The sequence below is a fragment of the Pogona vitticeps genome, chromosome 4, assembly GCF_051106095.1.
Source record: "Pogona vitticeps strain Pit_001003342236 chromosome 4, PviZW2.1, whole genome shotgun sequence".
In the NCBI taxonomy this organism is placed as follows: Eukaryota; Metazoa; Chordata; class Lepidosauria; order Squamata; family Agamidae; genus Pogona; species Pogona vitticeps.
In genome coordinates, this window is record NC_135786.1 from 216,746,539 (window position 1) to 216,774,252 (window position 27,714).

The window sequence follows — 27,714 nt, forward strand, 5'->3', positions numbered from 1 at the left end:
TGGGGATGATGGAAACTATAGTCCAAACAATCTGGATGACACTGTGTTGTTGAAAGCTGATGACAAATACAGAGTGACCCATGAATGACCTATTGTAGTTGCCTAGGTCTGTGTGGTTGCAAACTGTTTCACACTTTCCATCTGACACATACACCAGTGCTTGCTGCACTGAGAACCATAAGATTTAAAAGGAAGATGTGTGCCTCCAAGTAGCAAGTACATAATTATTTCTAAGAATCTGAAGCCTATCGTACATGTAGCACATGCTTGCATAGATATCCAGGTGTTTGCAGAGAACTTCTCTTTCAGAATTTATGATGTTTTAAGTATGAATGCTCACTGAAACACTTTAGAATTCTTCCTTTGTGAACAAGGAACAATAATATAGGTTAATTAAGTCAACACTTTCCCTCTCTTCTTAGTGTCAAACATTTGTCTTTCTGGAATCAGTCTTTGAAGATGTAGCATGGCACATCCATAAATATTTACATGGTTCATAAACACATGGAGTATTTTGTCCTTATGGGCAAAAACATAAAGACATTAATATGATTTTCCCCATAGGCAAAATGGCAAGGCCCATAAAAAAGAAAGGCCCATAAAAGAGTAAATACTTAATTCCCTTCCTGTAGTGTTGTTTAGTTGTTAAGTTGTGCCCAACTCTTCGTGACCCAATGGACCAAAGCACACGAGGCCCTCCTGACTTCCACTGTCTCCCAGAGTTTGGTCAAATTCATGTTGGTAGCTTCGATGACACTGTCCAACCATCTTGTCCTCTGGCGTCCCCTTCTCCTCTTGCCCTCACACTTTCCCAACATCAGGGTCTTTTCCAGGACTCTTCTCTTCTCATGAAATAGCCAAAGTATTGGAGCCTCAGCTTCAGGATCTGTGCTTCCAGTGAGCACTCAGCACTGATTTCTTTCAAAATGGATAGGTTTGTTCTCTTTGCAGTCCAGGGGACCCTCAAGAGTCTCCTCCAGCACCACATTTCAAAAGCATCAATTCATCGGCGGTCAGCCTTCGTTATGGTCCAGCTCTCACTTCCATACATCACTTCATGAAAAACCATAGCTTTGACTATCCAGACCCTTGTTGGCAAGGTGATGTCTCTGCTTTTTAAGATGCTGTCTATGTTTGTCATTGCTTTCCTCCCAGGTGTCTTTTAATTTCATGGCTGCTGTCACCATCTGCAGTGATCATTGAACCCGAGAAAGTAAAATCTGTCACTGTCTCTGTATCTTTCCCTTCTATTTGCCAGAAGGTGATGGGACCAGTGGCCATGATATTAGTTTTTTTGATGCTGAGCTTCAGACCATTTTTTGCTCTCTCCTCTTTCACCCTCATTAAAAGGTTCTTTGATTCTGCCTCACTTTCTGCCATCTTAATTCTGGTTTGGGATTCCTCCACTCCAGCCTTTAGCATGATGTATTCTGCATATAAATTAAATAAGCAGGGAGAATATACAGCCTTGTCATACTCCTTTCCCAATTTTGAACCAAACCAATCAGTTGTTTCATATCCAGTTCTAACTGTTGCTTCCTGCCCTACATATAGGTTTCTCAGGAGATGGATAAGGTGGTCAGGCACTCCCATTTCTTTTAGGACTTGCGATAGTTTGCTGTGGTCCGCACAGTCAAAAGCTTTTGCATACTCAATGAAGCAGAAGTAGATATTTTTCTGGAACTCTCTGGCTTTCTCCATAATCCAGCGCATGTTAGCAATTTGGTCTCTTGTTCCTTTGCCCCTTCAAAATCTAGCTTGTACTTCTGGGAATTCTTGGTCCACATACCTTGTAGGATTTTGAGGATAACCTTGCTAGTGTGTGAAATGAGTGCAATTCTCCGATAGGTGGAGCATTTTTTGCCACTGCCCTTCTTTGGGACTAAGGTGTAGACCGATCGTTTCTAATCCTCTGACCACTGCTGAGTTTTCCAAACTTGTTGGCATCTTGAGTGTAGCACCTTAACAGTGTCATCTTTTAAGATTTTAAATAGTTCCACTGGAATGCCATCACCTCCAGTGGCCTTATTGTTAGTCAGCCTTTCTAAGGCCCATTTGACTTCACTCTCCAGGATGTCTGGCTCAAGGTCAGCAACTACATTGTCTGGGTTGTACAGGATATCCAAATCTTTCTGATATAATTCCTCTGTGTATTCTTGCCACCTCTTCTTGACGTCTTCTGCTTCTGTTAGGTCCCTCCCATTTTTGTCCTTTATCCTGTCCGTCTTTGCACAAAGTGTTCCTCTAATATCTCCAGTTTTCCTGAACAGATCTCTGGTTTTTTCGTTTTCTTTTATTTTCCTCTATTTCTTTGCATTGTTCATTTAAGAAGGCCCTTTTGTCTCTCCTTGCTATTCTTTGAAGGTCTGCATTCATTTTTCTGTAACTTTCCCTATCTCCCTTGCATTTTGTTTCCCTTCTCCTCTCTGCTATTTCTAAGACCTCATTGGACAGCCACTTTGCTTTCTTGCATTTCCTTTTCTTTGAGATGGTTTTTGTTGATGCCTCCTGTACAATGTTACGAGCCTCCATCCATAGTTCTTCAGGCACTCTGTCCAACAAATCTAGTTCCTTAAATCTGTTCTTCACTTCCACTGTGTATTCAATTGTAATTGCAATTTTATAATTTTATATATTTTATATTTTTCTGTTTTATCTATGTAAGCGGCCCCGAGTACATATGGTCTAGAGGGGAGGGTAAAAATCCAATAAATAAATAAATAAATAAATGAATAAATAGATAGATGGATAGATGGATGGATAGATGGATGGATGGATGGATGGATCGATCAATCGATCGATCATAAGGGATTTGGTTTAGATTATACCTGACTAGCCCCATGGTTTTTCCTACTTTCTTCAGTTTAAACTTGAATTTTGCTATGAGAAGCTGATGATCAGAGCCACAAACAGCTCCAGGTCTTGTTTTTGCTGACTGTATAGAGCTCCTCCATCTTTGGCTGCGGATAATATAATCAATCTGATTACAGTATTGCCCATCTGGTGATGTCCATGTGTAGAGTTGCCTCTTGTGTTGTTCGAAAAGAATGTTTGTGATGTCCAGCTTGTTCTCTTGACAAAATTCTATTAGCCTTTACCCTGCTTCATTTTGAACTCCAAGGCCAAACTTACTTGTTGTTCCTTTTATCTCTTTACTCCCTACTTCAGCATTCCAGTCCCCTATAATGAGAAGAACATCTTTCTTTGGTGTCAGTTCTAGAAGGTGTTGTAAGTCTTCATAAAATTGTTCAATTTCAGTCTCCTCAGCAATGGTGGTTGGTGCATAAACTTGGATTATTGTGATGTTGAAAGGTCTGCCTTGGATTCGTATTGACATCATTCTATCATTTTTGAGATTATATCCCATTACACCTTTTCTCACTCTTTTGTTGACTATGAGGGCTACTCCATTCCTTCTACGGGATTCTTGCCCACAATATTAGATATGATAATCATCTGAGTTGAATTCACCAATTCCTGTCCATTTTAGTTCACTGATGCCCATGATGTCGATGTTTATTCTTGCCATCTCCTGCTTGACCACCTCCAGCTTACCAAGGTTCATAGATCTTACATTCCAGGTTCCTATGCAGTATTTTTCTTTGCATCATTGAACTTTCCTTTCACTTCCAGGCATGTCCACAGCTGAGCGTCCTTTCGGCTTTGGCCTAACCACTTCATTAGCTCTGGAGCTACTTGTACTTATCCTCCGCTCTTCCTCAGTAGCATGTTGGATGCCTTTCGACCTGAGGTACCACTGCACTCTAAATCCAGATAACCTAATTTGTACAAATCAGATCAATTAATAGTAGAATTTGCTTCTACCAATATATTTGACACTTGGAACCATATATATTGTAAACAGTGATCTGAGAGAGCCAATATAGTGCAAGCATTAGAGTGCTGGATTTGGCAGGGAGACCCAAATTAGATGTTCAGTCACAGTCTCCTTAGGCCAGTCAGAATCTTCTAGCGAAACCTATGTTACAGGGTTGCCATGAGAACAAATGTGGGTGGCTCGGATCTCCTAGGGTTTCATTTCTTTATATTTTTGCAGGTAGCACTTCAGAACAGAACTTATTAGTGTGCAAAAGACCTAGAATGATATTTTTCCCAAATTGCAACATTTACCTGAGAACTGCAACATGTTGAATTTATTTCTACCTTATATGACAGCCATGAAGTGATGGTGGTTGAGTGTCCATCTGATTTTGTTGTAGCTGTTGTTGGTAGAGTGAAATTGTTGCAGAATTCCATATGCTTCACACTGTAGTACGATCCTTCTTTCTAAGTGAAAATGGATGTGATTGATCAGGCTGTGTTATAATTAGAGGACATAATTATGTCATAGTTCAAGAGTGCATTGTCAGAACAATTTTCAGCTTCTTTCATCTTTTAAAGACAGCTTCTCCCTTGTTTGTGGTACATGTTTTAATAGCTAAATACATTAATGTGGATCTACCAAAAAATAAGCAGTGTAGAGGAACTGGCACTTGACCAGTTTTGTATTATCCTTGCTGTACGAAAGAAGATCCTATAGCACAGACTAGTGGCTTAGATAAAGAATGGAAGAGGAGATATTTTCCTGTAAAGTTTTTGAATAATATAAATACAAGATTTGTACTGTGCTATAGCAATAGTAATACAGTACTGTCATCTTAATATTCTGCTTTGATACAGAAATAAAACAAGAGTTTTCTTCTATTGACTCAAAGAAATAATATTCATTTTTATAGGAAGTGATTGTGTTGTGGTCATAGTCATTGTTACAGCTTCTTATTGTGCTGAAATGCCTTTCTTTGCAATAGTGTATTCTGAGAAGCATCTCAGGCAGGCAGTTTAGCCAAAAGAGTATTTGATTGTTAATTATCACTGTGGTTTTTGAACAGCTGAGAATGCCTTCCTGCAGCATTACATTCTTATGAAATTCAGATCCCTTTGGGCTCTTGAGAAACAATAAACTACAAATTCACAATATAATATATAGTTTGAAAGAAGCCAAAGGTAAAAGCCAACTGACTGGTTGTGTTCTGGTCTCTTTGTTCACCTGGCAACGCTATCCATTTGGTAAGAGAGAACAGAACTTAGACACCTAATTTAAAAGTTATTAGTTACAATTTACAATTCCAGGTTTCCTAAAGTAGTTACAGCTATAATTATATGAGTAACTCTTTCCTAAAATAGTTTCTTCTGAGGTACCTGTAGAGCCAAACATCTGTATGCTATAAACATACTGGCCTGTTGTTCAAAACATGCTCTTCACTATCAATTTTATTGTTACCTAGCACCTCAACAGACCATGATCCACAGCATGAACCAGCAGTGGAATCATATCATACGTCTCTCCACCACAGCTCTGCAAGTACAAAAGGAACTGAAAAGTTAGTTGACCTGGACAAGGAGCAAAGTTATTTCTCATTAAGTTATGGTTGTAATGTAAAAGCAACAAAGAGGCTTGTGATATGCCAAAGTTTTATTCAGCACAATTCTTTTGAGGATGTTAAGCTACTTTTGTGCATGTATGCATGTGAAGAGGCATATGCCAAATAAATCTTTTTCCTAATGTGCCACTCTTTTGTTCCTGTTGTTGTTTTGCAATAGACGAATGTGGCTACTCATATTAGGCAACAACCATGTAGTATAGTTATCTTTTTGTTATTGTGAAAAATGGCCCTTGGAGAGGCAGTCTGGGAATTTTCTCAGCTAGTCCAAATTACTGTACTTTGGTTCATATCTCATCACAGTTTTTCTGTAAAACTCTTGTGAGTTGTTATACGGGATGAGTGAATTCTGTTCAAGTAGTGTTACAATAGCTAAAGATAAATTGATGGATGAAATTCCCTTTAACTTGGTACAGAAGTCTAGTTTTCTCTTTATTTGAAATCTATTCTTCTTCAGTGCGTTATTACATGAATAATGGAGGCATCATATCAGAATATTTTACAGATTTTTTTTAAAAAAGTGTTGAAAGTGATTTTTATTAAGGCTATAAATAGTATCATTGCGTGAGGGGGGGGAGATCTGTCTCCGCAGCCCAGTCCTGCCAAGGCCCCAGACCTGCACCAGGCCACGAATTGGTGGTTGGGGACCCCTACTGTATATATTATACACACCCTGTATATACTATATACAGTGGTGCCTCGCTTAACGAGCGCACCATATAACGACGAAATTGCATAGCGATCCGTTTTTTTGGATCGCTAATGCGATCGCTCAACGAGCTTCAGATAGGGAGAAATTCGCTTTGCGAAGATCGGTAAGCATTTCGCTTACCGATCTTCGCAAAACGAAGCTCTGACGATCAGCTGTTTGGCGGACAAAATGGCCGCCGGAAGCCCCAAAATGGCCACGCGCAGCGTTTTCGCGCCCTCCCCTCGCTTAACGAGGGTGCGAAAATGGCTGCCGGCCATAGGAAACCTCGCTGAACGGTGAGTAAAGGAGCCTTTCCAATGGCTTTCCCTGTCCCGTTCAGCGATGTTTCGCTATAGCGAAGGTTAATCCGGAACGGATTAACCTCGCTATGCGAGGCACCACTGTATATATTGTACGCATACAAACAGAGGCACACATGCGCGCGCGTGCGCGCGCACACACACACACACACACACACACACACACACACACACACACACACACAGAGTAACATAATAGAACCTTTAAAATTCCTTTGCTTACTTTTTTAATGAAAAGTGAGTAAAGGAATTTTAAAGGTTATATTTGTTGTTATAACAGCTAGGAACATTACTGCCTTACATATGATGCAGTCATTTAAAAATGTCTGCTATTTTTAGCAATATGACAAATACTATCAAGCATAAAAATATCAGTGGTTGCTTTTCATAATAACCTAAAAATTGCTTTGCCAGATCAGATTAAAGGTCTGTTCAGATGAACATTCTCTTTGTAGCAGAAGACAATTGCATACTTCAGGGGAAGCTCACAAGTAATATGTTGTGTACCTTAAACAAACTGTAATTAGAGGCATGCTTTATCTAGAAATATAAAATACATTAATGTGTCATACTAAATTTTTATGCAACAAATTTTCTAACTTATTTTAAGAGGTATGTAGCCATTCGTGTGTGGAGTAGTGGATACTCTAGCCGCCTAGAGTGGTCGAAATGACTAGATAGGCGGGGTATAAATACAATCAATCAATCAATCAATCAATCAATCAATCAATCAAATAACAGACTAGGACTCAGGAGATCTGGATTTTAATTCCTGCTTGGCCATGGAAATTCATGGAACTGGTAAGATCACTCCTTAAATATCTCACTTACCTTTAAAATCCTGTCTGGCTTGCTATAAATTGGTTCCCACTTGAATGCATATAACACACATATGCACACACATGTAGCCATTCATAGACCTTGTGACAGTGAATTCAATAAGGTGATTATTATTTGTTTCTCCTTCTGATTTCTGTTCAACTTGACACCAATTAATTTCATTGGCGTACCCTAGTTCCAGTATTGTGTGGCTTGAATTCTTGAATTCTATTGCTTAGGTACGTCCGTGTTAATTAAAGTGGCATAAGTCACAGTGGCAAATTGCACTAGTTTGGGAGTCTCTACTTTCATTTCGTGTTGACTTAGTGTACAATGAGGAATAGAAGGGGTGACTTCTTTAACAATTAACTGTTTGCCACTGTGATTTATGTTGTGGCAATTCCACTGGAGACATAAGCAATAAGATTCCCACCTGGGTGTATTAGGAAAAGTGGCTTAAATCCTGTTTTAGTAAGACACAGCTAGAGTACAGTGGTGCCCCGCATACTTGCTCGTTTTGCAAAGATCCTCCATAGGGGAAGCCATTTTCGATCGCTGTCTTCTGGAAATAGGTCCGGAAAACAGCGGGGAGCCATTTTGAAAACCCGACAATCAGCTGTTTCTAATCATCATGCAGCAAAAAAAATGGTTCCCAAAGCAGGGAACTAGTCATCGTTAAGCGAAAAAAAACCATAGAAACATCATTTTGCGATCGCTAAAGCGATCGCAAAAACTCATCATTAAGCATTTTCATTGTGAAGCGGGGTCACCGTCAAGCGGGGCACCACTGTAGGCCCATTGAATCCATGGAACTTATAGAGGAATTGACCCACCAGTTCCCTACTTGCAACTTATGACCTTTAACAGCAGAATTTCAACCAGTGTCTTTTCTTTCTGGAGCATTAACTGTGTTAAACTGCTGCCTTCTTATATGCATTCACTGCCTAAATTCATATAATACTCTGTCTCTGGTAATAATACCTGAGAATTCGTGTTCATTGAATGAAGCTTAAAACTGAATGACACTTCCTGATATTCAACTGAAATCTGGCTTCCTGTAACTTGAGTCCATCATTACATGTCCTGCACTCTAGAATGACTGAGAACAGATCCTTCCCCACCTCTGTATGACAACCTTTCAAGTATTTGAAGAGTGTTATCCTGTCTCCTCTCAGTCTTCTACTCTCAAGGCTAAACATTCCCAGTTATTTCAGTTTTTCCTTACAGGGTTTGATTTTCAGTCCCCTGATCATCCTTGTTGTCCTCCTCTGAACCTGTGCCAGTTTGTTGCCCTTTTTCTTAAAGCATGGCACCCAGAATAGGACACAGTACTCAAGATGAGGCCTCAGTAGTGTTGAATAGAGGGGAACTAATACTTCAGTATATGATAGCCATCTTCAAATATTTCAAGGACTGTCATGTGGTAATTAGAGCAAGCATGTGTTCTGTGGCTCCTGAGGGTAGGGCTGGGAGGAATGGATTCAAATTATATGAAAGGATACGGTGATCAAACATTAGGTAGAACTATTCAACAGTGAAATAATGGCAAAGAATGAACTCTCCTTTATTGGTTTTTTTTAAACAGGTTGCATGGCTGCCTGTCAGTGATGATGTAGCTTTGGATTTCTGGTTTTGAGAGTGGTTGTGATACCGAATAGAAATGAAACTAGATTTTAGAGTTAACAATTGACAGGTCAAAAGAAAACACAGTCCTCGATTTGGAGCTCTAGGAAGATCTAACCCTGAGATATTCACACCTCACCTAGAAGTATTTATGGCACACATAGAATAACAATGTCGTTGTCGTTTAGTCGTTTAGTCGTGCCCGACTCTTCGTGACCCCATGGACCAGAGCATGCCAGGCCCTCCTATCTTCCACTGCCTCCCGTAGTTGTGTCAAATTCATCTTGGTTGCTTCGATGACACTTTCCAACCATCTCATCCTCTCTTGTCCCCTTCTCCTCTTGCCTTCACACTTTCCCAACATCAAGGTCTTTTCCAAGGAGTCACTGTCCTTCCAGTGAGCACTCAGAGTTGATTTCCTTTAGAATTGATAGGTTTGTTCTCCTTGCAGTCCAGGGGACTCTCAAGAGTCTCCTCCAGCACCACAATTCAAAGGCATCAATTCTTCGGCAGTCTGCTTTCTTTATGGTCCAGCTCTCACTTCCATACGTCACGACAGGAAAAACCATAGTTTTGATTATTCGGAATTTTGTTAGCAAGGTAATGTCTCTGCTCTTTAAGATGCTGTCAAGATTTGCCATCGCTTTCCTCCCAAGAAGCAGGCGTCTTTTAATTTCGTGGCTGCTGTCTCCATCTGCAGTGATCATAGAGCCCAAGAAAGTAAAATCTGTCAGTGCCTCCATATCTTCCCCTTCTATGTGATGGGACCAGTGGCCATTATCTTAGTTTTTTTGATGTTGAGTTTCAGACCATTTTTTGCGCTCTCCTCTTTCACCCTCATTACAAGGTTCTTTAATTCCTCCTCACTTTCTGCCAGCAGAGTGGTATCATCTGCATATTGGAGGTTGTTGATATTTCTTCCGGCAATCTTAATTCCGGCGTGGGATTCCTCCAGTCCAGCCTTCCGCATGATGTATTCTGCATATAAGCTAAATAAGCAGGGTGACAATATACAGCCTTGTCGTACTCCTTTCCCAATTTTGAACCAATCAGTTGTTCCATATCCAGTTCTAAGTGTTGCTTCCTTTCCCACATATAGGTTTCTCAATAGATAGATAAGGTGGTCAGGCACGCCCATTTGTTTAAGGACTTGCCATAGTTTGCCGTGGTCCACACAGTCAAAGGCTTTTGCATAGTCAATAAAGCAGAAGTAGATATTTTTCTGGAACTCTCTGGCTTTCTCCATAATCCAGCGCATGTTATCAATTTGGTCTCTAGTTCCTCTGCCCCTTCGGAATCCAGCTTGTACTTCTGGGAGTTCTCGGTCCACATACTGCTGAAGCCTACCTTGTAGGATTTTGAGCATAACCTTGCTAGCGTGTGAAATGAGTGCAATTGTGCGGTAGTTGGAGCATTCTTTGGCACTGCCCTTCTTTAGGATTGGGATATAGACTGATCTTTTCCAGTCCTCTGGCCACTGTTGAGTTTTCCAAACTTGCTGGCATATTGAATGTAGCACCTTAACAGCATCATCTTTCAAGATTTTAAATAGTTCAACTGGAATGCCATCACCTCCACTGGCCTTGTTGTTAGTCAGCCTTTCTAAGGCCCACTTGACTTCACTCTCCAGGATGTCTGCTCAAGGTCAGCAACTACATTGTCTGGGTTGTACAGGATATCCAAATCTTTCTGATATAATTCCTCTATGTATTCTTGCCACCTCTTCTTGACGTCTTCTGCTTCTGTTAGGTCCCTCCCATTTTTGTCCTTTATCATGTTCATCTTTGCGCAAAATGTTCCTCCAATATCTCCAATTTTCCTGAACAGATCTCTGGTTTTTCCTTTTCTGTTATTTTCCTCTATTTCTTTGCATTGTTCGTTTAAAAAGGCCCTTTTATCTCTCCTTGCTATTCTTTGGAAGTCTGCATTCAGTTTTCTGTAACTTTCCCTATCTCCCTTGCATTTTGCTTCCCTTCTCCTCTCTGCTATTTCTAAGGCTTCATTGGACAGCCACTTTGCTTTCTTGCATTTCCTTTTTTTTGGGATGGTTTTTGTTGATGCCTCCTGTACAATGTCACGAGCCTCTATCCAAAGTTCTTCAGGCACTCTGTCCAACAAATTGAGTTCCTTAAATCTGTTCTTTACTTAGATTGTGTATTTGGTTTAGATTATACCTGAGTGGCCCAGTGGTTTTTCCTACTCTCTTCAGTTTAAGCTTGAATTTTGCTATGAGAAGCTGATGATCAGAGCCGCAGTCAGCTCCAGGTCTTGTTTTTGCTGACTGTATAGAGCTTCTCCATCTTTGGCTGCAGAGAATATAATCAATCTGATTTTGATATTGCCCATCTGGTGATTTCCATGTATAGAGTGGCCTTTTGTGTTGTTGGAAAAGAGTGTTTATGATGACCAGCTTGTTCTCTTGACAAAACTCTATTAGCCTTTGCCCTGCTTCGTTCTGAAGTCCAAGGCCAAACTTCCCTGTTGTTCCTTTTATCTCTTTACTCCCTACTTCAGCATTCCAGTCCCCTATAATGAGAAGAACATCTTTCTTTGGTGTCAGTTCTGGAAGGTGTTGTAAGTCTTCATAAAATTGTTCAATTTCAGTCTCCTTAGCAATGGTGGTTGGTGCATAAACTTGGATTATTGTGATGTTGAAAGGTCTGGGAGCAACAGTACCAAAGCACTAAACAGCCCTTTCACAAGGAACAGAGAAAGGATAAGCATTACTCCTAATTACTCTTGTGGCCCCACGAGACTCTACCCATTCTTGTCGGAATGGGGAAAGATCACCACTGATAAGTGGGTACCGGCCACTATTGAAAGACAGTACCATATAGAATTCTTCCAGACCTTTCCATCTAACTATGTTGAGAGCACCTCATTTTCACCTTTCCTATGGGAGGAAATAACAATGCTCCTACAAAGGGGCACTATAGTCAGGGTCCCGTCTTCTGACAGGAGCGAGGGATTCTTCTCTCACTACTTTGCGGTCCCTAAGAATGATGAAGGTATCCGACCCATCATGGATCTAAGAAATTTGAACAAATTTATCTTATATAGAAAATTCCATATGATTACCCCCAATTCCATTCTCCCTCTCTTATCCCAGGGAAACTGGTTTGTATCAATTGACCTGAAGGATGCCTATTTTCATGTGTCTGTCCACCCCGACCACTGAAAATTCCTCAGGCTCCAATTCAGAGGCACAACATATCAATTTGCTGCCCTTCTTTTTGGGCTATCAACAGCTCCCAGAATGTTCATGAAATGTATGGCTCCAGTTGTAGCACATCTGTGAGTCAGAGGAGTGACAGTCTTCCCCTACATCAACTATTGGTTCCTGGAGGCCTGCTCCTACCTCGATGCTGTCAGAGCCACGAAACTTATTTTAAACACCTTACACAGACTGGGTCTGCAGGTGAACTTCAGCAAATCCCAACTCATACCGTCCCGAGTGCAGCTCAACTCCATGGAGGCAAAGGAGTTCTTTTCAAGTCAAAGAATTATAAAAATCCAGAAAGCAGTTCAACGCTTCCATCCCCACAAAACTGTGTCCGCTTTCAATGCCCAACACCTATTGGGCCTCATGGCATCGACTACTGTGGTCATCCTCCACGCCAGGCTCAAAATGAGACGGCTCCAAGCCTGGTTCCTCTCCCAATTCGACCCTATGGGAGACAACACAACGAAGTGTCTGCGTGTCCCACGGGAGCTGGTAAACCAACTTACCTGGTGGACCTCCATGGACAATCTGTCATCAGGGAGACCCGTTACTCAGCCTCACCCCTCGATACAGGTGACCATGGATACGAGTCCCTTGGGATGGGGAGCCCATTGCCAAGAGCTCCAGATGCACGGCCTGTGGACACAAAGAGAGCGGATGCTTCATATAAACCAAATGGAGATGCTGACTATTATAAATGCATTCCGAGCCTTCTTACCACGTCTCGAAGGAAAAACGGTCCAACTGGTCACTGACAATACCATGGCCATGCACTATGTGAAGAGACAGGGAGGAACACACTCCCTGCCCCTTCTCAACCTAACCATAGAGTTTTGGGAATGGTGCCATGCTCATCACATTTTTCCCCGGGCCATCCACATATCATCAGAGGACAACTATCTGGCGGATCATTTCAGCAGACTGCCTACCCAAATTCATGAATGGTAGTTGAATGACCTGATATTTCAAGACATCTGCCTGAAGTGGGGTCAATGTATGTTGGACCTCTTTGCGACATCGCTCAATGCAAAATGGCCCAAGTACTGCTTGAGGGTGGGCGTAGACCCTGAGTCCCTCGGGGATGGCATTATGATAAACCGGTCAGGAGAGCTCACATACATCTTCCCACCAATACTGATGCTCCAGAGAATGATCTTAAGGATCATTCAATACCAAACAAACGCTATACTAATCGTCCCATCAACCGTGGTTCACCCATCTCACCAGGATATCACAGGAGATTTATCTCCAATACCGACACTTCTGTCCCAGAATGATGGATCCTTTCTCCATCTGGACGTTCGATCCCTGAACCTGACCGTGTGGTGGATAACCCCAAGTTCCACAGAATCCTAGAGCAGGCACAGAAACCATCCATAGCGAAACTCTATGAAAGCAAATGGAAATAATTCATTAACTTTACTCAATCCAAAAATCTGATCCCAGTCCCAGTTTCCCTTGAGACGGTACTTACTTTCATCCTCCATCTGTTCAACCTTGGACTTACGCAGTCCACGATCAAGGTATACTTATCTGCAATAATAGCTCATCATCCACCTGGTTCATGATCTGCTAAACTCTTCTCTCACACGACCCTTAAGAGGCTTATGAAAGGAGTACAAAATATCAGACCTCCATCCCAATGGATTGTTCCCCAATGGTAACTTCAACTGGTTCTTGAGGCACTTACCAAACCACCATTGGAACTTATGGCCACCTGCAATGAAAAACTGCTGTTTTTAAAAACTATTTTCCTCGTGGCAATTTCATCTGTTAAAAGGGCCAGCGAACTAGCAGTTTTAAGAGCTGATCCTCTGTACCTACAATTACACCTTGACAAAGTGACTTTTTATTTTGACATCTCCTTCATCCCTAAAGTCGTGTTGGACTTTCACCTTAATCAACCCGTGGTTCTACCAACCTTCTTCCCGTCACCATCCATTGCGGTCAAGCGTAAGCTTCACTTGCTGGACGTGAAGAGGGCCCTCACCTTCTATATTGACAGGCCAAAATGTTTTAGGCAGTCTCCTAGACTGTTCATATGTTTTCATGGCCCTAATAGAGGTGCCCCTGCTTCCCCTCAGAAGTTGTTGAGATGGACAGTCCAAACCATTCAGATGGCATACCAACTCTCTGGAAAGCCGATGCCAAACAACTTGAAAGCCCATTCCACTCGAGCAGTCTCCACTTCAACCGCTGTATATTGTGGAATACAGATATAGAACATCTGCAGGGCTGCTACCTGGTCAAACCCCCTGACGTTTACGAAACACTATGGTATCAATGTCAGGGCAAAGAACGACGCCGCGCTTGGAAGGGCGGTATTAATGTCTATGCTGTCGTGACTGCCCTCCATCCAGTGAGTAGCTTGTTATTCACCTACTTGTGTGTGCATTCACAGAGGCGACTACGAAGAAAGTTAGGTTACCTACCTATAACCATGGTTCTTCTAGTGGACCTCTGTGAATTCACACATCCCTCCCTTCCTCTCCTCTGTCCATCACATTGCCATTCCTTAATGTCTATTTGATATGGTAAAGGCGGACTGCAAGGAACTGAAAGGAGGACTGAGGAGGAGGAGCTAGCTCCTTGGGGGGGGGACTAAATTGTTACTCTTTTTTAAGCTCTAGAATCTTCCGAACGTCCTGTGCAGGCGCAGAACAAATCCACTTGTGTTAATTCACAGAGGTCCACTAGAAGAACCATGGTTATAAGTAGGTAACCTAACTTTTTTCCAGTAGTCTCCGGCTGCTTCTTGGCAGGTCAAATTCTTGTCTATCCAGCAAGTTCTTTTTCTTTTTGCAAGAGTTGAGATCAAATTTCTCACAGCTTTTATTGTATGTCCACTAAAGGGATTTTCTTCAAAGTATGAAATATAATCTAAATATTGGGTGTGTGTTTCCAGAGTGATACATGGTATGCAGTTGGTCCAACACCCTCTTGAAATGAAGCACATTAACATTCCAAAATGGAAATTATAAACTGATCACAGTTCTCTAGTTGAGGGGCAATCTAAAGGACAGCTCCATCTAACCCTGTTGTAAACATTTCCCAGTCAGCTTTTTTGAAATTATACCTTCTATGGAATACTATAAATTTAGGTTGGATAGCTGAGGAGATCTGATGTAGAATGGGTCTGTGCTTAGTATTTAGAACTGGACCACATACACTCTTAACATAGTTGAGTTATAGACTCACTAACAAAATTTTTATTGTGAGCCGCCCTGAATAGACATAGTCTAGAAGAGCAGGATAAAAATCCAATAAACACACAAACAAACAGACACACAAACAAACATTAGAACTGGATTGTAGCCTCCCTGCCAATTGCCACTGTTAAATGAACTAGTAGTTCAGGATCATGTATGAGACACACTAAATGGGATTTATGTTCATAGACTCAAATGTTGCTATGGCTATTGCAATCTCCAACTAAATGCTTTGATTTTCCATATTAAGACAGCTTCTTTTGTTCATTTTTAAAAATTTTTTTAACATGAGCAGTGACAAAAGGAAAAAGGGAGTTGGGATTGAAGAGGAAGAGGGGATACAATAACATACTGATATCCAATCTATACTTATTGCCATATCAAGATTTTAAGTTATTTACTCTTTTCTGCCTTGTAGATAAAGTTCTCATTTCAATATATGTTATTCAGCTGCTGCCTGTTGATTCAGTCCACTTGTTAAATAGATCCCATCTTTCTGTTGCCTTTTGCAGGGATTGATCCTTCATGACTTCTGATAAGATATCCATTTCGGCTATTTCCCGTATCTTTTCAATAAGATCTTCTTGTTTTGGTACCGTCGGGCTTTTCCAATTTCTAGCATATATAATTCTAGCTGCCTATATTAGACAGCTTCTTAGAGCAGAATGGTGTATTAGGTGGTTTATAAATCAATGTTACTATATATACAGCCAATTCCACCATCAAGATTTCTATGTTGTCCTCTTCAGTATAGTCCTTTGAGAGGACTATAACACTGTACCTGATCTTACAAAAATGACACTTTTGTATGGTTTGTGGGGCCTCTTGATGATTAAACACATCCCAGGAACCTTTGGTCGACACTGAGAAATTCATGCATTTCTTCAATACAGAGGATGTAACATTTCTGTTTGTGGCAAAGTGAAGCTAAGAACTTCTCTTTAGAGATGCCTTCTATATTAATAGAAATTATAGTTGCTTGTGGTCCTAAAAAGGATCATTGGGTTATTTTGCTCATCAGTAAGTTTACAGTGCAGTCCTTCTGGATAGGAAGGATTAGACGGCTGCATGCCATTGCCCAGGGGATGCCTGAGTAGACTCACAATGTTTTCCACTCTTCAGGGAGGGACCTTTCCTGGATAGTCATAGCTAATTTTGTACCCCATCAATATGTAATCTCCAAGTTATAGACCTGGAACGATCAAATTGTAAGTCTCTAGCAATGATCTAGCTGCTCCACAATTAAACTTAAGTGCAAGTTATGTATCGAGCTTGTAATTTATTTTATTTTATTTTATTTTATTTTATTTTATTTATTTATTTATTTATTTATTTATTTATTTATTTATTTATTTATTTATTTATTTATTTATTACATTTTTATCCCACTGATTTAGTGACAGAGCACTACTCTGGGTGGCTAACAACAATAAAAGAAACAATAACTCACCCACGAAATACAGACACCAATTAATAAAAACAGATGGGGAAAAAAAACCTCCAGAGGTAATGATAAACAGAACTCACATTAAATACACATGGGTCCACAGAAATATCAAAGGGGAAGGATGTTCCAAAATATCTTTTTGAAAAGCACAGGTTTTACCCATTTCCTGAAGATTAGAAAGGAGGGCATCTAGTGAACATAAAAAGGCAACATATTCCATAGTTTTGGTGTGATTTTCCGAAGTCCTCCAACTAGACTCGTATTTCTTCCACATGAACAGAAAATGTTGATGGAGCTTTGAATCAGATGATTGTCTTTAAAACTGGTATCTTGTACCTGCTGGTAAAAAAAGGTTTCATACTCATTTTGAGGTGCATTGCGTATGCATTGAGGAATGAGATAACTCTGAATATTCAGTATGTTTTATCATGGTAGACCTAGGGAGAGGAAAAATCATTTCAATTTATTTGTATAAGAGCTTTCCAGAATTGCCACATTTCTTTGTTTCTGAGGTGGAGAAAACCTGGGAGAAAAAAACTGGAAGAAACCAACACCGATAAATTCATGAATCTAGGGATTTGAGTGCTTGAATGTTTAAACTATTAGTTTCAGTCTCTGTATATTTAGTCAAAGGAATGTTGAGTTAAGGTTGTCATTGCCTTTTCTGAGAAAGATGCCTCCTGTTTAACACATATGTGGTTTGCATATAAAACATGATCCTCTCCACTCTGAGAACAGCTGTATCTGTTGAATTTGGCTAGTGCAAATGGGTTAAAATTTGTTTCAGTTCATTTCGGAAGGATTTGTGTGAATACACTACATACTTGTGGTTTAAAAATTTGAGTACAGAATATAGTGAAACAGACAGATTTCCCCCCCACTCCTAGTTAGATTGTATTTTAGAATTGAGCAGTACCAGTAATAAGCACTAGATGGTGTCTCAACCTTTGTCATGAATAGGAAGTTCTGTTAACAGTAACATTTGCTTGGAAAAAAATGTATCTGTGGAAGAACTGTTTCCTTTTCAAAAGAGATTATGTTCCACAATGTTTTTTTAAAAACACACACACATACACCAATATATACAGTATTTTTAAACTATTTGTACAGTTTTAATCCAAAGTACTGCAATGTAATTGTATGTTAGGTAGCAAATGTGTAACATAAATACAAATAAATGTTGAGAGCTGTGGCATAATCAAAGGCTATAATTTGAGAAAAATCTGTTGAATTATTTCTTTAATATAGATTTATACATCTCATAATTATCATAATACCTATCTCATGAATCTAAGAGATTACTGACTATTGTTATAATTATAACTGGTCTTCATATTTTTTACATATTTAAGAAACAGTTAGTGCTAATATAATTGTATACAACCTGCAGTACAGGAAGATGTAGATTTAAGAACGGTGTATATGGATTTAAAAGTAGATGCTTTAGGAGGTTCTTTTTCAATATTTTATCTTTCTACTTTTAAAAAGTAGATCTTATGGAGTAAACAATATTGATGGATTGACAGATGGACACTATTTTTAGATTTCCTTTCAACAAAAATCTTCAGTGTGTTTACCAAAAAAATTACAAAAATTTCCCAGTTTAAACAGCAGAAATGAATCATGTAAATCTGCAGAAAGGCAAGCGTAAAAATATAAGACTGATTCCAAAATGTGATGAAATGGAAAGCTTCTTAAAAGAGACTAGAGGTAACACATTCCAGAGGTCCAGGGGCATTAGGAAAAAAATCTCCTCCAGTAATATAAAAAGATAGAAAACTGAATCAGCTACTGGTATATCCATTGGCACCTCATGCATTGAGGAAACAAGATAAGCATTTTCCCGTTATTACGTTGCTGCAGTGCCCTGCTCAGCTCATGAGCCTTCAGAATTCTCTATAGTTGAGCAATGTTGATACTGATGATTAGCAAGTTTCTAGGTTTTCCAAAAGTTTTTTTTCTAGCTCTCTCTGGAAATTCGAAGGGTTGAAACTTGAGCTTTCCACATGCAAAACATGGACTGTGCCACTGAACTGCAGTTCTTTCCCTTGAATTATTGTAAATTGCAGCATTATCCCCCTTAATGAGGAGACCCACAGTAGTGACTCAGTGACAAAGCTTAAAACCTTCACCATGTAGAAGGCACTCATTAAGACACTTGATATTTACTTTTTATTTATTAATTTATTTGGTTAGACTACTGAATAATCAGAGTTCTCTGGGAAATGTTGTACAGCATATTAAAAGTGTAAGATACAAACAGTAAAATTAAAAATCCAATGGCAAAAGATAAAAACATTGCAGAACACAAAAGCAGTAAAAACCCAGCAGGAAACTGAAAATACTGCAGCACATAAAACCAAAGAAAAACAGCAGCAAAATAAAACAATGCTAATGATTAATAGTAATAAAACAGTTCTTAAAAAGCCTGTAAAATGAATAAAAGAGGCTTTACTGGTGCTGAAAGGCCATAAGAGGCACTGGACGAGGCTCTCTGGGGCGGCCATTGCACACAAAAAAGTGCCATAACTGAAATATCTTGAAACCAACAACCTGACCTCACTGAGGAAGGGCACCTGGCTTTGGATCTGAGGGTCCGTTTTGTTAGACATGGACTTTAAAAGTTGAATGTTTTATAATTTCTTTTTATCAAACTCAGATGAAACTATGGAGGCAATATACCAGTGTTTGAGACGGGTAATGGACTGGTTGTGGAGACCAAAAAACAAACAAACAAACAAACAAAAACCAAAACACCTTTAAAAGACTTAAATACCTCCTGAAGCAGATTTGAAAGCAACTTGGAAATTGGTGCAATCTGAAAGCCACTAGGTTATGGACAATGGTACTTAGTTCTCTAAGGGACAATGACATCGGTCATTTACCCCACCATTTGCAACAATTTAGGCACATACAGTGGTGCCTCGCTAGACGGTTGCCCCACTTTACGATGAAATTGCTTTACGATGGTTTTTTGCGATTCCAAGCCGGAATCAAGATTGCCGGAAGAAATATCAACAACCTCCAATATGCAGATACCACTGCAGAAAGAACTTTGTAATGAGGGTGAAAGAGCAGAGTGCAAAAAGCGGCCTGAAACTCAACATCAAAAAAATTAAGATCATGGCCACTGGTCCCATCACCACCTGGGAAATTGAAGGGGAAGATATGGAGGCAGTGACAGATTTTACTTTCTTGGGCTCAATGATCACTGCAGATGGAGACAGCAGCCACGAAATTAAAAGACGCCTGCTTCTTGGGAGGAAAGCGATGGCAAATCTTGACAGCATCTTAAAGAGCAGAGACATTACCTTGCTAACAAAATTCCGAATAGTCAAAACTATGGTTTTTCCTGTCGTGACGTATGGAAGTGAGAGCTGGACCATAAAGAAAGCTGACCGCCGAAGAATTGATGCCTTTGAATTGTGGTGCTGGAGGAGACTCTTGAGAGTCCCCTGGACTGCAAGGAGAACAAACCTATCAATTCTAAAGGAAATCAACTCTGAGTGCTCACTGGAAGGACAGTGACTCCTTGGAAAAGACCTTGATGTTGGGAAAGTGTGACGGCAAAAGGAGAAGGGGACGTCAGAGGATTAGATGGCTGGACAGTGTCTGCGAAGCAATCAACATGAAATTGACACAACTACGGGAGGCAGTGGAGGATAGGAGGGCCTGGTGTGCTCTGGTTCATGGGGTCACGAAGAGTCAGACACGACTAAACGACGACGATTGAACATTAATGTTCTTTTAAAAGAAGTCCCTACAGATGTAAATTCACTTTGCCTACAAATATAAAATTTATTTTTTATTTTCACCAGCTCACTTTGTAATTCAGAAATAGTATGTCTTTGAGTTCTAGTTGCTGAAGAACAACAGCAATGGAATGTTGCTTCTTGGTTTATGGGCTTTCTGGAGACATCTAGTGGCCAGAGTGGAAAACACGTAGATGGACTAGAACAGTGGTTTTCTTTACCACAGACACCATTTTAAATATCTTTTGTTGCTGCAGATCACCAAGATTTAACTCCTGAAAGTCCATCAAATATTTATTCAAAGTTTCTCATGAAGGGTCTCACTGACAGACATTCCTTTCTATAATGGCAACATTTTGTAAGATGATTGGAAGAAGCTTCATTTTGTTTTGAACAGGATGCTCCCTCATCTACAGCATCAATTCTGTAATGTTTCAAATTCAGCCAGCGATCCAATCTGAGGTTCAACCAAAATTTTATTGTTATGAGATTCACTGTGATAATATTTTTTAAAAATCAGTTTACCTGACAATAACCAAACAGTTTTATTAACAGTAATTGAAGAAGAAACACAATTAGAAATTCCCTCTGAACTCTCACTCACACTGACTGACACCAACTCTCTCTTCGTGTTGCTTCTGACTTTCTGCACAGTAGCAAGAAATGTCACTTGCTGTCTCTCAGCCATTCAGTACTATTCATTTGCATGTTTTCACTGTGTGCAGAAATATCAAACAGTAATTTGCTATCAGTTATTTTCATAACCAATTTTTACTTTAATTTATTTTTAATGGAGGTAGTCGGTTAAGAAAGCCAAGTTTTGCACAAACAAATGAAATTAAAATTTTGTTGTACGTTTCCTTCCTTCCTTCCTTCCTATTTTAACTGCAAAATATGATAGCATTTCTTCAAGCCTTTGCAGGCCCAATATGAGGACATTACAGCTCCCCAGGGGTCTGTGGATCACAGATTAAGAACCTATGAACTAGACAAACGTTTATGCTCTTATGCTCTGAGTAAAATCATACCATTTCACCTGTGGCTCTTTAAGTTGCATTACTGTGCATGGAGAAAATTATTGCTGAGATTAAGAAATAAACCCTATTGAAAATTTTCTCAGTCCTTCTGCATAAACCTTTGTGGGATTGCTTTTTTAGAAAATAATTGTAATATTTTCTACTTGGGAGGTTCTGACAGTTGGATTTCTTTTTGCTTTTGTTTTTTTTCCAATTAAAATTAAATCTTGGTACAACTATATTTCTATGTATTTTTGTTCAAATTGTAATAGCATACTTCGTTGTCTGAATTTTTAGGAGGTAATACTTTATTATTATATTTATTTGTTACACCTGTATATAGCAGTGATTAGTGCTGGGCACTACTCTGGGCAGTTTACATCCAAAGTAACATCGACATAAAATAAATCTCAAATAATATCCTAAGAAATAAGTCCCACATATATTTATTTTATTTTATTTATTTATTTTATTTCTATCCCGCCTATCTGGTCATACTAGACCACTCTAGGCGGCTTACAATTAGAGCAACAATAAAATTATTAAAAACATTACAAATAGACAAAAATGGAAATCAAAGAATATAAAAGAAAAATCGTCAGGGATTATCTGTTGGGAAAGCCTGCCTATACATCAGTGTTTTCAATTGTTTCTTAAAAATGCCCAGCGAGGGAGCCGCGCGAATCTCAGGAGGTAAGTTGTTCCAGAGGCGAGGAGCCACCGCCGAGAAGGCCCGATTTCTGGTCTTTTCCCTCCGGGCCTCTCTCGGCGTCAGGCTCCTCAGCCTCACCTCCTGGCTCGCACGGGTGACACGGGTAGATCTAGGTGGGAGAAGGCGTTCCACCAAATATTGAGGTCCTAAACCGTTTAGGGCTTTGTAAGTAAGCGTCAATACTTTGAAGTCGATGCGGAATCGGATGGGCAGCCAATGCAATGCGGCCAGAGTGGGCGAGATATGTTGGTATCTTCTCACTCCACTGAGTAATCTGGCCGCAGCATTCTGCACCACCTGTAGTTTCCGCAGCAGCCTCAAAGGTAGCCCCACGTAGAGCGCATTGCAGTGGTCTAATCTTGAGATTACAAGCGCATGTACCAAAGTGTTGAGAGCCCCCACATCAAGGTAGGGTCGCAGCTGGGCTATCCGCCGAAGATGGAAAAATGCGGTGCGGACCACGGACGCCACCTGGGTTTCCATAGTAAGCGCCGGGTCCAGATGAATCCCCAAGCTGCGAAATCCATCCCTGGCAGGCAGGGTCACTCCCCCAAAAATGAGGGAGTTTCCCAAATCCCCAACTGTGGGAGCGCCCACCCTCAGTACCTCCGTCTTGTCCGGGTTCAGCCTCAGCCCATTCTCCTGCATCCATTCCCGAACGGTCTCCAGGCAGCGCTGAAGGGACAGAACGGCATCTCCTGTAGTTGGAGAAAAGGAGATGTAGAGCTGCGTGTCATCCGCATATTGATGGCACAGGGCTCCACACCCCCTGATGACCCCCCCCAGCGGCCTCATATAGATGTTAAACAGCATTGGGGAGATGATCGACCCCTGTGGAACCCCACAATTGAGGCTCCACGGGGCCGAGACATTCTCCCCAAGCTGTACTCTCTGGGGACGGTCCTCCAAGAAGGAACGGAGCCAGGCAAATGCCCGGCCACCTATTCCCAACTCGGTGAGCCTCCCCAGGAGGATACCGTGGTCAATGGTATCGAAGGCCGCTGAGATATCGAGGAGGACCAGCAGAGACATTTTGCCTCTGTCGGCCTCCCTCAACAGGTCATCACACAGGGCGACCAATGCCGTCTCTGTTCCATGGCGCGGCCTGAAGCCCGATTGGAATGGATCCAGGGCATCTGTGTCATCCAGGAACGCCTGAAGCTGATCGGCCACCACCCTCTCGACTACCTTGCTTAAGAAAGAAACATTGGCGACGGGCCTATAATTGCCAATTTCGTCCGCCGCCAAACTAGGTTTCTTTCTTATGGGCCTAATGAGTGTATAAACAAAGCAACAGTCATCTAATAAATAAAAAAAGAACCCAAATGATGACAAACGGGAAGCATTAAGATTGTCATTCCATGAGACATGAAGAGAGGATGCTCTTAAAGGTTTTGATGATGCAGTCTTGTTTGGAGCATCCTCTTAAAGACTGCAAGGGAGGAAGCTTAGCAGATCTCCTCAGGAAGCACATTCCAAAGTGATGGGGTCACTGCTGAGAAGGCTTTATGTCTAGTGAATTATTTTTTGGCCTCCTTCAGTGTGGTAACCTTGGAGGATCATGGTCTGAGAGAATCAGGTGGCACAGGTAGAAGTTTTTAGGGAAATATGCTTCAACAAGAAGTAGTTTTAAATCTGCTTCTTAAAAAGGACACCTGCGTTTGGCACATTTGATGTGAACATTTCTCTGTTCTTTCTTTTCCTTCTTTTAAGAAACTAATATGCATCTTTTCTACATGTTACATTTAGGTAATGTGGGTATGTAACTCGTGCCGAAAACAACAAGAAATCCTAACAAAATCTGGAGCCTGGTTTTATAATAGCGGAACAAATACACTGCAGAAATCCGATCAAGAAGGTTTTAGAGGACTACGAAACGAAGAAGCACCTCAGGAGAAGAAAGCAAAGCTTCAAGAGCAATCCATATCAGCATTGGAACGAGGCAGACCTCAAGGGCTCACAAGGCAAGACTCCATAAACGGCTCAGGAGGAAAGGTGGCAGGTGATGCAACAGACAGGTAAGGAGGTGATTCATTTTATTACTTCAAAAAGAGATGCTGTCCATCTATGTGTCATATTACTTTGCATTTTTTGTAGTAAATTGTTTCAATCTGTAAGAACATGAAGAGTTAGAGTGATCGACCAGACCAGATGGGCGGGATATAAATCAAATCAATAAATCAAATAAATAAATAAATACAGTGGTGCCCCGCATAGCGACGATAATCCGTTCCGGAAAAATCGGCGCTATACGGATTCGTCGCTATATGGGGCAAAAAAGCCCATAGAAACACATTAAAACGTAATTAATGCGTTCCTATTGGCTTGAAACTCACCGTTCAGCGAAGATCCTCCATAGCGCGACCATTTTCGCTGTTCGGTAAGGGAGGAATCTGTCCCAGAAACAGCGGGCGGCCATTTTGGAACCGCCAGTCAGCTGTTATAAAAGCATTGCTATGATCTGAACCGATCATAGCAAAGCCAAGTTCCACTGCTAGCCAGCCCTGGAGGATGCCCGGCCTCCTTGCCGGGGCTGTCCCGGGGCACAAACAGGTGGGCCAGAGGGTCTTTCTCCGGTGTGCAGCAGGCTGGAGGGATGCAGCCGCCAGGGGTGGGGAAGGGGGGGTGGGAAGGGACGCGCCGGCCACCCATCGCTGGCCAGCCAGTCAGCTAGCCCGGGAGACACCCGGCTAAGGCAAGCCAGCGAGGGGTTAAAGGAATGCAGCTGCCGGGGGGGGAAGGGGTGGGTGGGAAGGGACGCGCCGGCAATCCATCGCTTGCCAGCTAGCCCGGGAGACGCCTGGCTAAGGCCAGCGAGCGAGGGGTTGAAGGGATGCAGCTGCCGGGGGTGGGGAAGGGGGGGTGGGAAGGGACACGCCGGCCACCGATCGCTCGCCAGCCAGTCAGCTAGCCTGGGAGATACCCGGCTAAGGCCGGCGAGCGAGGGGTGGAAGGGATGCAGCCGCCGGGGGCTGGGGAAGGGGTGGGTGGGAAGGGACGCGCCGGCCACCGATCGCTCGCCAGCTAGCCCAGGAGATACCCGGCTAAGGCAGGCGAGCGAGGGGTTAAAGGGATGCAGCCGCCAGGGGTGGGGAAGGGAGGGTGGGAAGGGATGTGCCGGCCACCGATCGCTCGCCAGCCAGTCAGCTAGCCCGGGAGATACCCGGCTAAGGCAGGCGAGCGAGGGGTTAAAGAATGCAGCCTCCGGGGGGTGGGGAAGGGGTGGGTGGGAAGGGACGTGCTGGCAATCCATCGCTCGCCAGTTAGCCCGGGAGACACCCGGCTAAGGCAGGCGAGCGAGGGGTTAAAGGGATGCAGCCGCCCGGGGTGGGGAGGAGGAGAGGGAAGGGGCGTGCCAGCCTAACGCCGCTCACCAGCTAGCCCGGGAGACACCCGGACAAGGCCGGCGAGCAGCGGGCTGGAAGAAGGCAGCCGCCCGGGGTGGGGAGGAGGAGAGGGAATGGGCGCGCCAGCCACTGCCAGTGAGCCAACCCCGCACTCCCGGTCTCCTCGGCGGGTGAGGAGGGGGTCTCTGGTGCACCGCCGCCCCCGTCTAGCCACTGCCACCCTGATCCCAGTCCCCGGCGGGCGCCTCCTCCTTTGCAACGCCGCCCGCCGCAACTGCTCTCTGGCTCGGCGCCCCAGGGGTTGCTGCTCGCAGGGATTGGGGCCAGGCCTTTCACCCCTCCTCCCTCCCTCCTCCCGAGGCACCGATCAGCTGTTTGCTTTGCCATGATCCGTTCCCCAAGCAGGGAACCGATCATCGCAAAGCAAAATTTCCCCACAGGGAACATCGGAAAGCGATCGCAAAAGCGATTGCAAAATCTTCATCACAAAGCGATTTCATCGTTATACGATGCAATCGCTATGCAAGGCACCACTGTAAATAAATAAATAAATAGCTATACATTATAATTATTTTCAGAAGTACCTGTATAAAAAAATCTGTTATTGGCCCATATCCTGCTGGTTAGCTATGCAGGGACGTGGTGGCGCTGTGGGCTAAACTGCAGAAGCCTGTGCTGCAGGGTCAGAAGACCAAGCAGTCATAAGATTGAATCCACGCGATGGAGTGAGCGCCCGTCGCTTGTCCCAGCTTCCGCCAACCAAGCGGTTCGAAAGCATGCAAATGCAAGTAGATTAATAGGGACCACCTCGGTGGGAAGGTAACAGCATTCCGTGTCTAAGTCGCACTGGCCATGTGACCACGGAAGATTGTCTTTGGACAAAACGCTGGCTCTATGGCTTGGAAACGGGGATGACCACCACCCCCTAGAGTCGAACACGACTGGACAAAAATTGTCAAGGGGAACCTTTACCTTTACCTAGCTATGATGGCATAAGTGTAGTGGTACAAACTGCAGTGGCAAAGTGCTGCTAGTTAATGAATTTCCATATGTACCCATTGCTGTCACCAATTTACAATAAGGAATGTAAGCAGCAACTTGTTAACTAGCAGCGTTCAGCAGTTATGTCACTAACCCAGAGCAGAAATGAGATGAAATAGCTCATAAATGTAGTACCAATACATGATTCCTGGAATATGGCATGGAAATGTCAGATATTTTGGTCCTTTTCTTTACATATACAGTGGTGCCTCGCATAACGTTTGCTTCGTTTAACGTTTTTTTCGCTTAACGTTTATTTTTTCAGAGACAGATTGTGCTTCGTATAACGTTTTTCCCTATGGGCGATTTTCACATAGCGATTTTGGGACCATGCTTCGCTTAACGTTTTTGGTTTTAGGTCCCCTGCTTCACTTAACGATGTTCATTTTTTCAATTACAAAAGTGTCTTAACATGTTGAAAAACGGTTTTAAATGCTTGGAATCGTTAGTGCACCTTCTAAAATGTGTGCATACTTAATTTGGCGTTGATCTGACTTTTCGTTAATTTTTTGTGAATTTTTTCTCCCCCATAGGAAACAATGGAGCTGTCAGATTTTGACAGCTGTCAAAAGTTGGGGGGAAAAATTCAGCATTAAATAACGAAAAGTCAGATCAAAGCCAAATTAACTTTTGCATCCGTTTTAGAGGGTGCAGAAGCTAATCCAAGCATTTAAAACCATTTTGACCCTTTTATTACACACTTAAATTTGCAAAAATTGACTTCGCAAAGCCATTGAAATGTATTGAGTTGGCTTCAATACATTCCAATGGAGGAAACATTGTATCGTTTAACAATGTTTCCTATGGGTTTTTTCGCTTAAGGACGCCAATCCGTGCCTATTGGAACGGATTAACCGGTTTCCAATGCATTCCTATGGGAAATGGTGTTTCGCATAAAGTTTTTTTCGCATAACGTTTTTTTTTTTTGGAACCAATTAAAAACGTTATGCGAGGCACCACTGTACACATAGAGGCTGGAATTCTGTTTGTAGTGTAAGCCTTAGTGTAACCTTCCATCCATTCCTCTCTGGTAAAGAATGCACAAGTGCTATGACTACTGCACAAATTAGGCC

The 27,714-nt window shown here is 42.0% G+C and overlaps 1 protein-coding gene across 46 annotated transcripts in view; it reads left to right on the top strand.

Annotated features, from left to right (window-relative positions):
- The window catches only part of RIMS2 (regulating synaptic membrane exocytosis 2), a 466,814-nt gene that overhangs the window by 97,218 nt on the left and 341,882 nt on the right, over positions 1–27,714 (top strand). For all 46 annotated transcript variants that reach the window (XM_078393641.1, XM_078393664.1, XM_078393670.1 and 43 more), the window contains one exon: positions 24,003–24,271. In XM_078393641.1, coding sequence (XP_078249767.1) covers positions 24,003–24,271 — 269 coding nt within the window. The remainder of the gene's footprint in view (positions 1–24,002; positions 24,272–27,714) is intronic.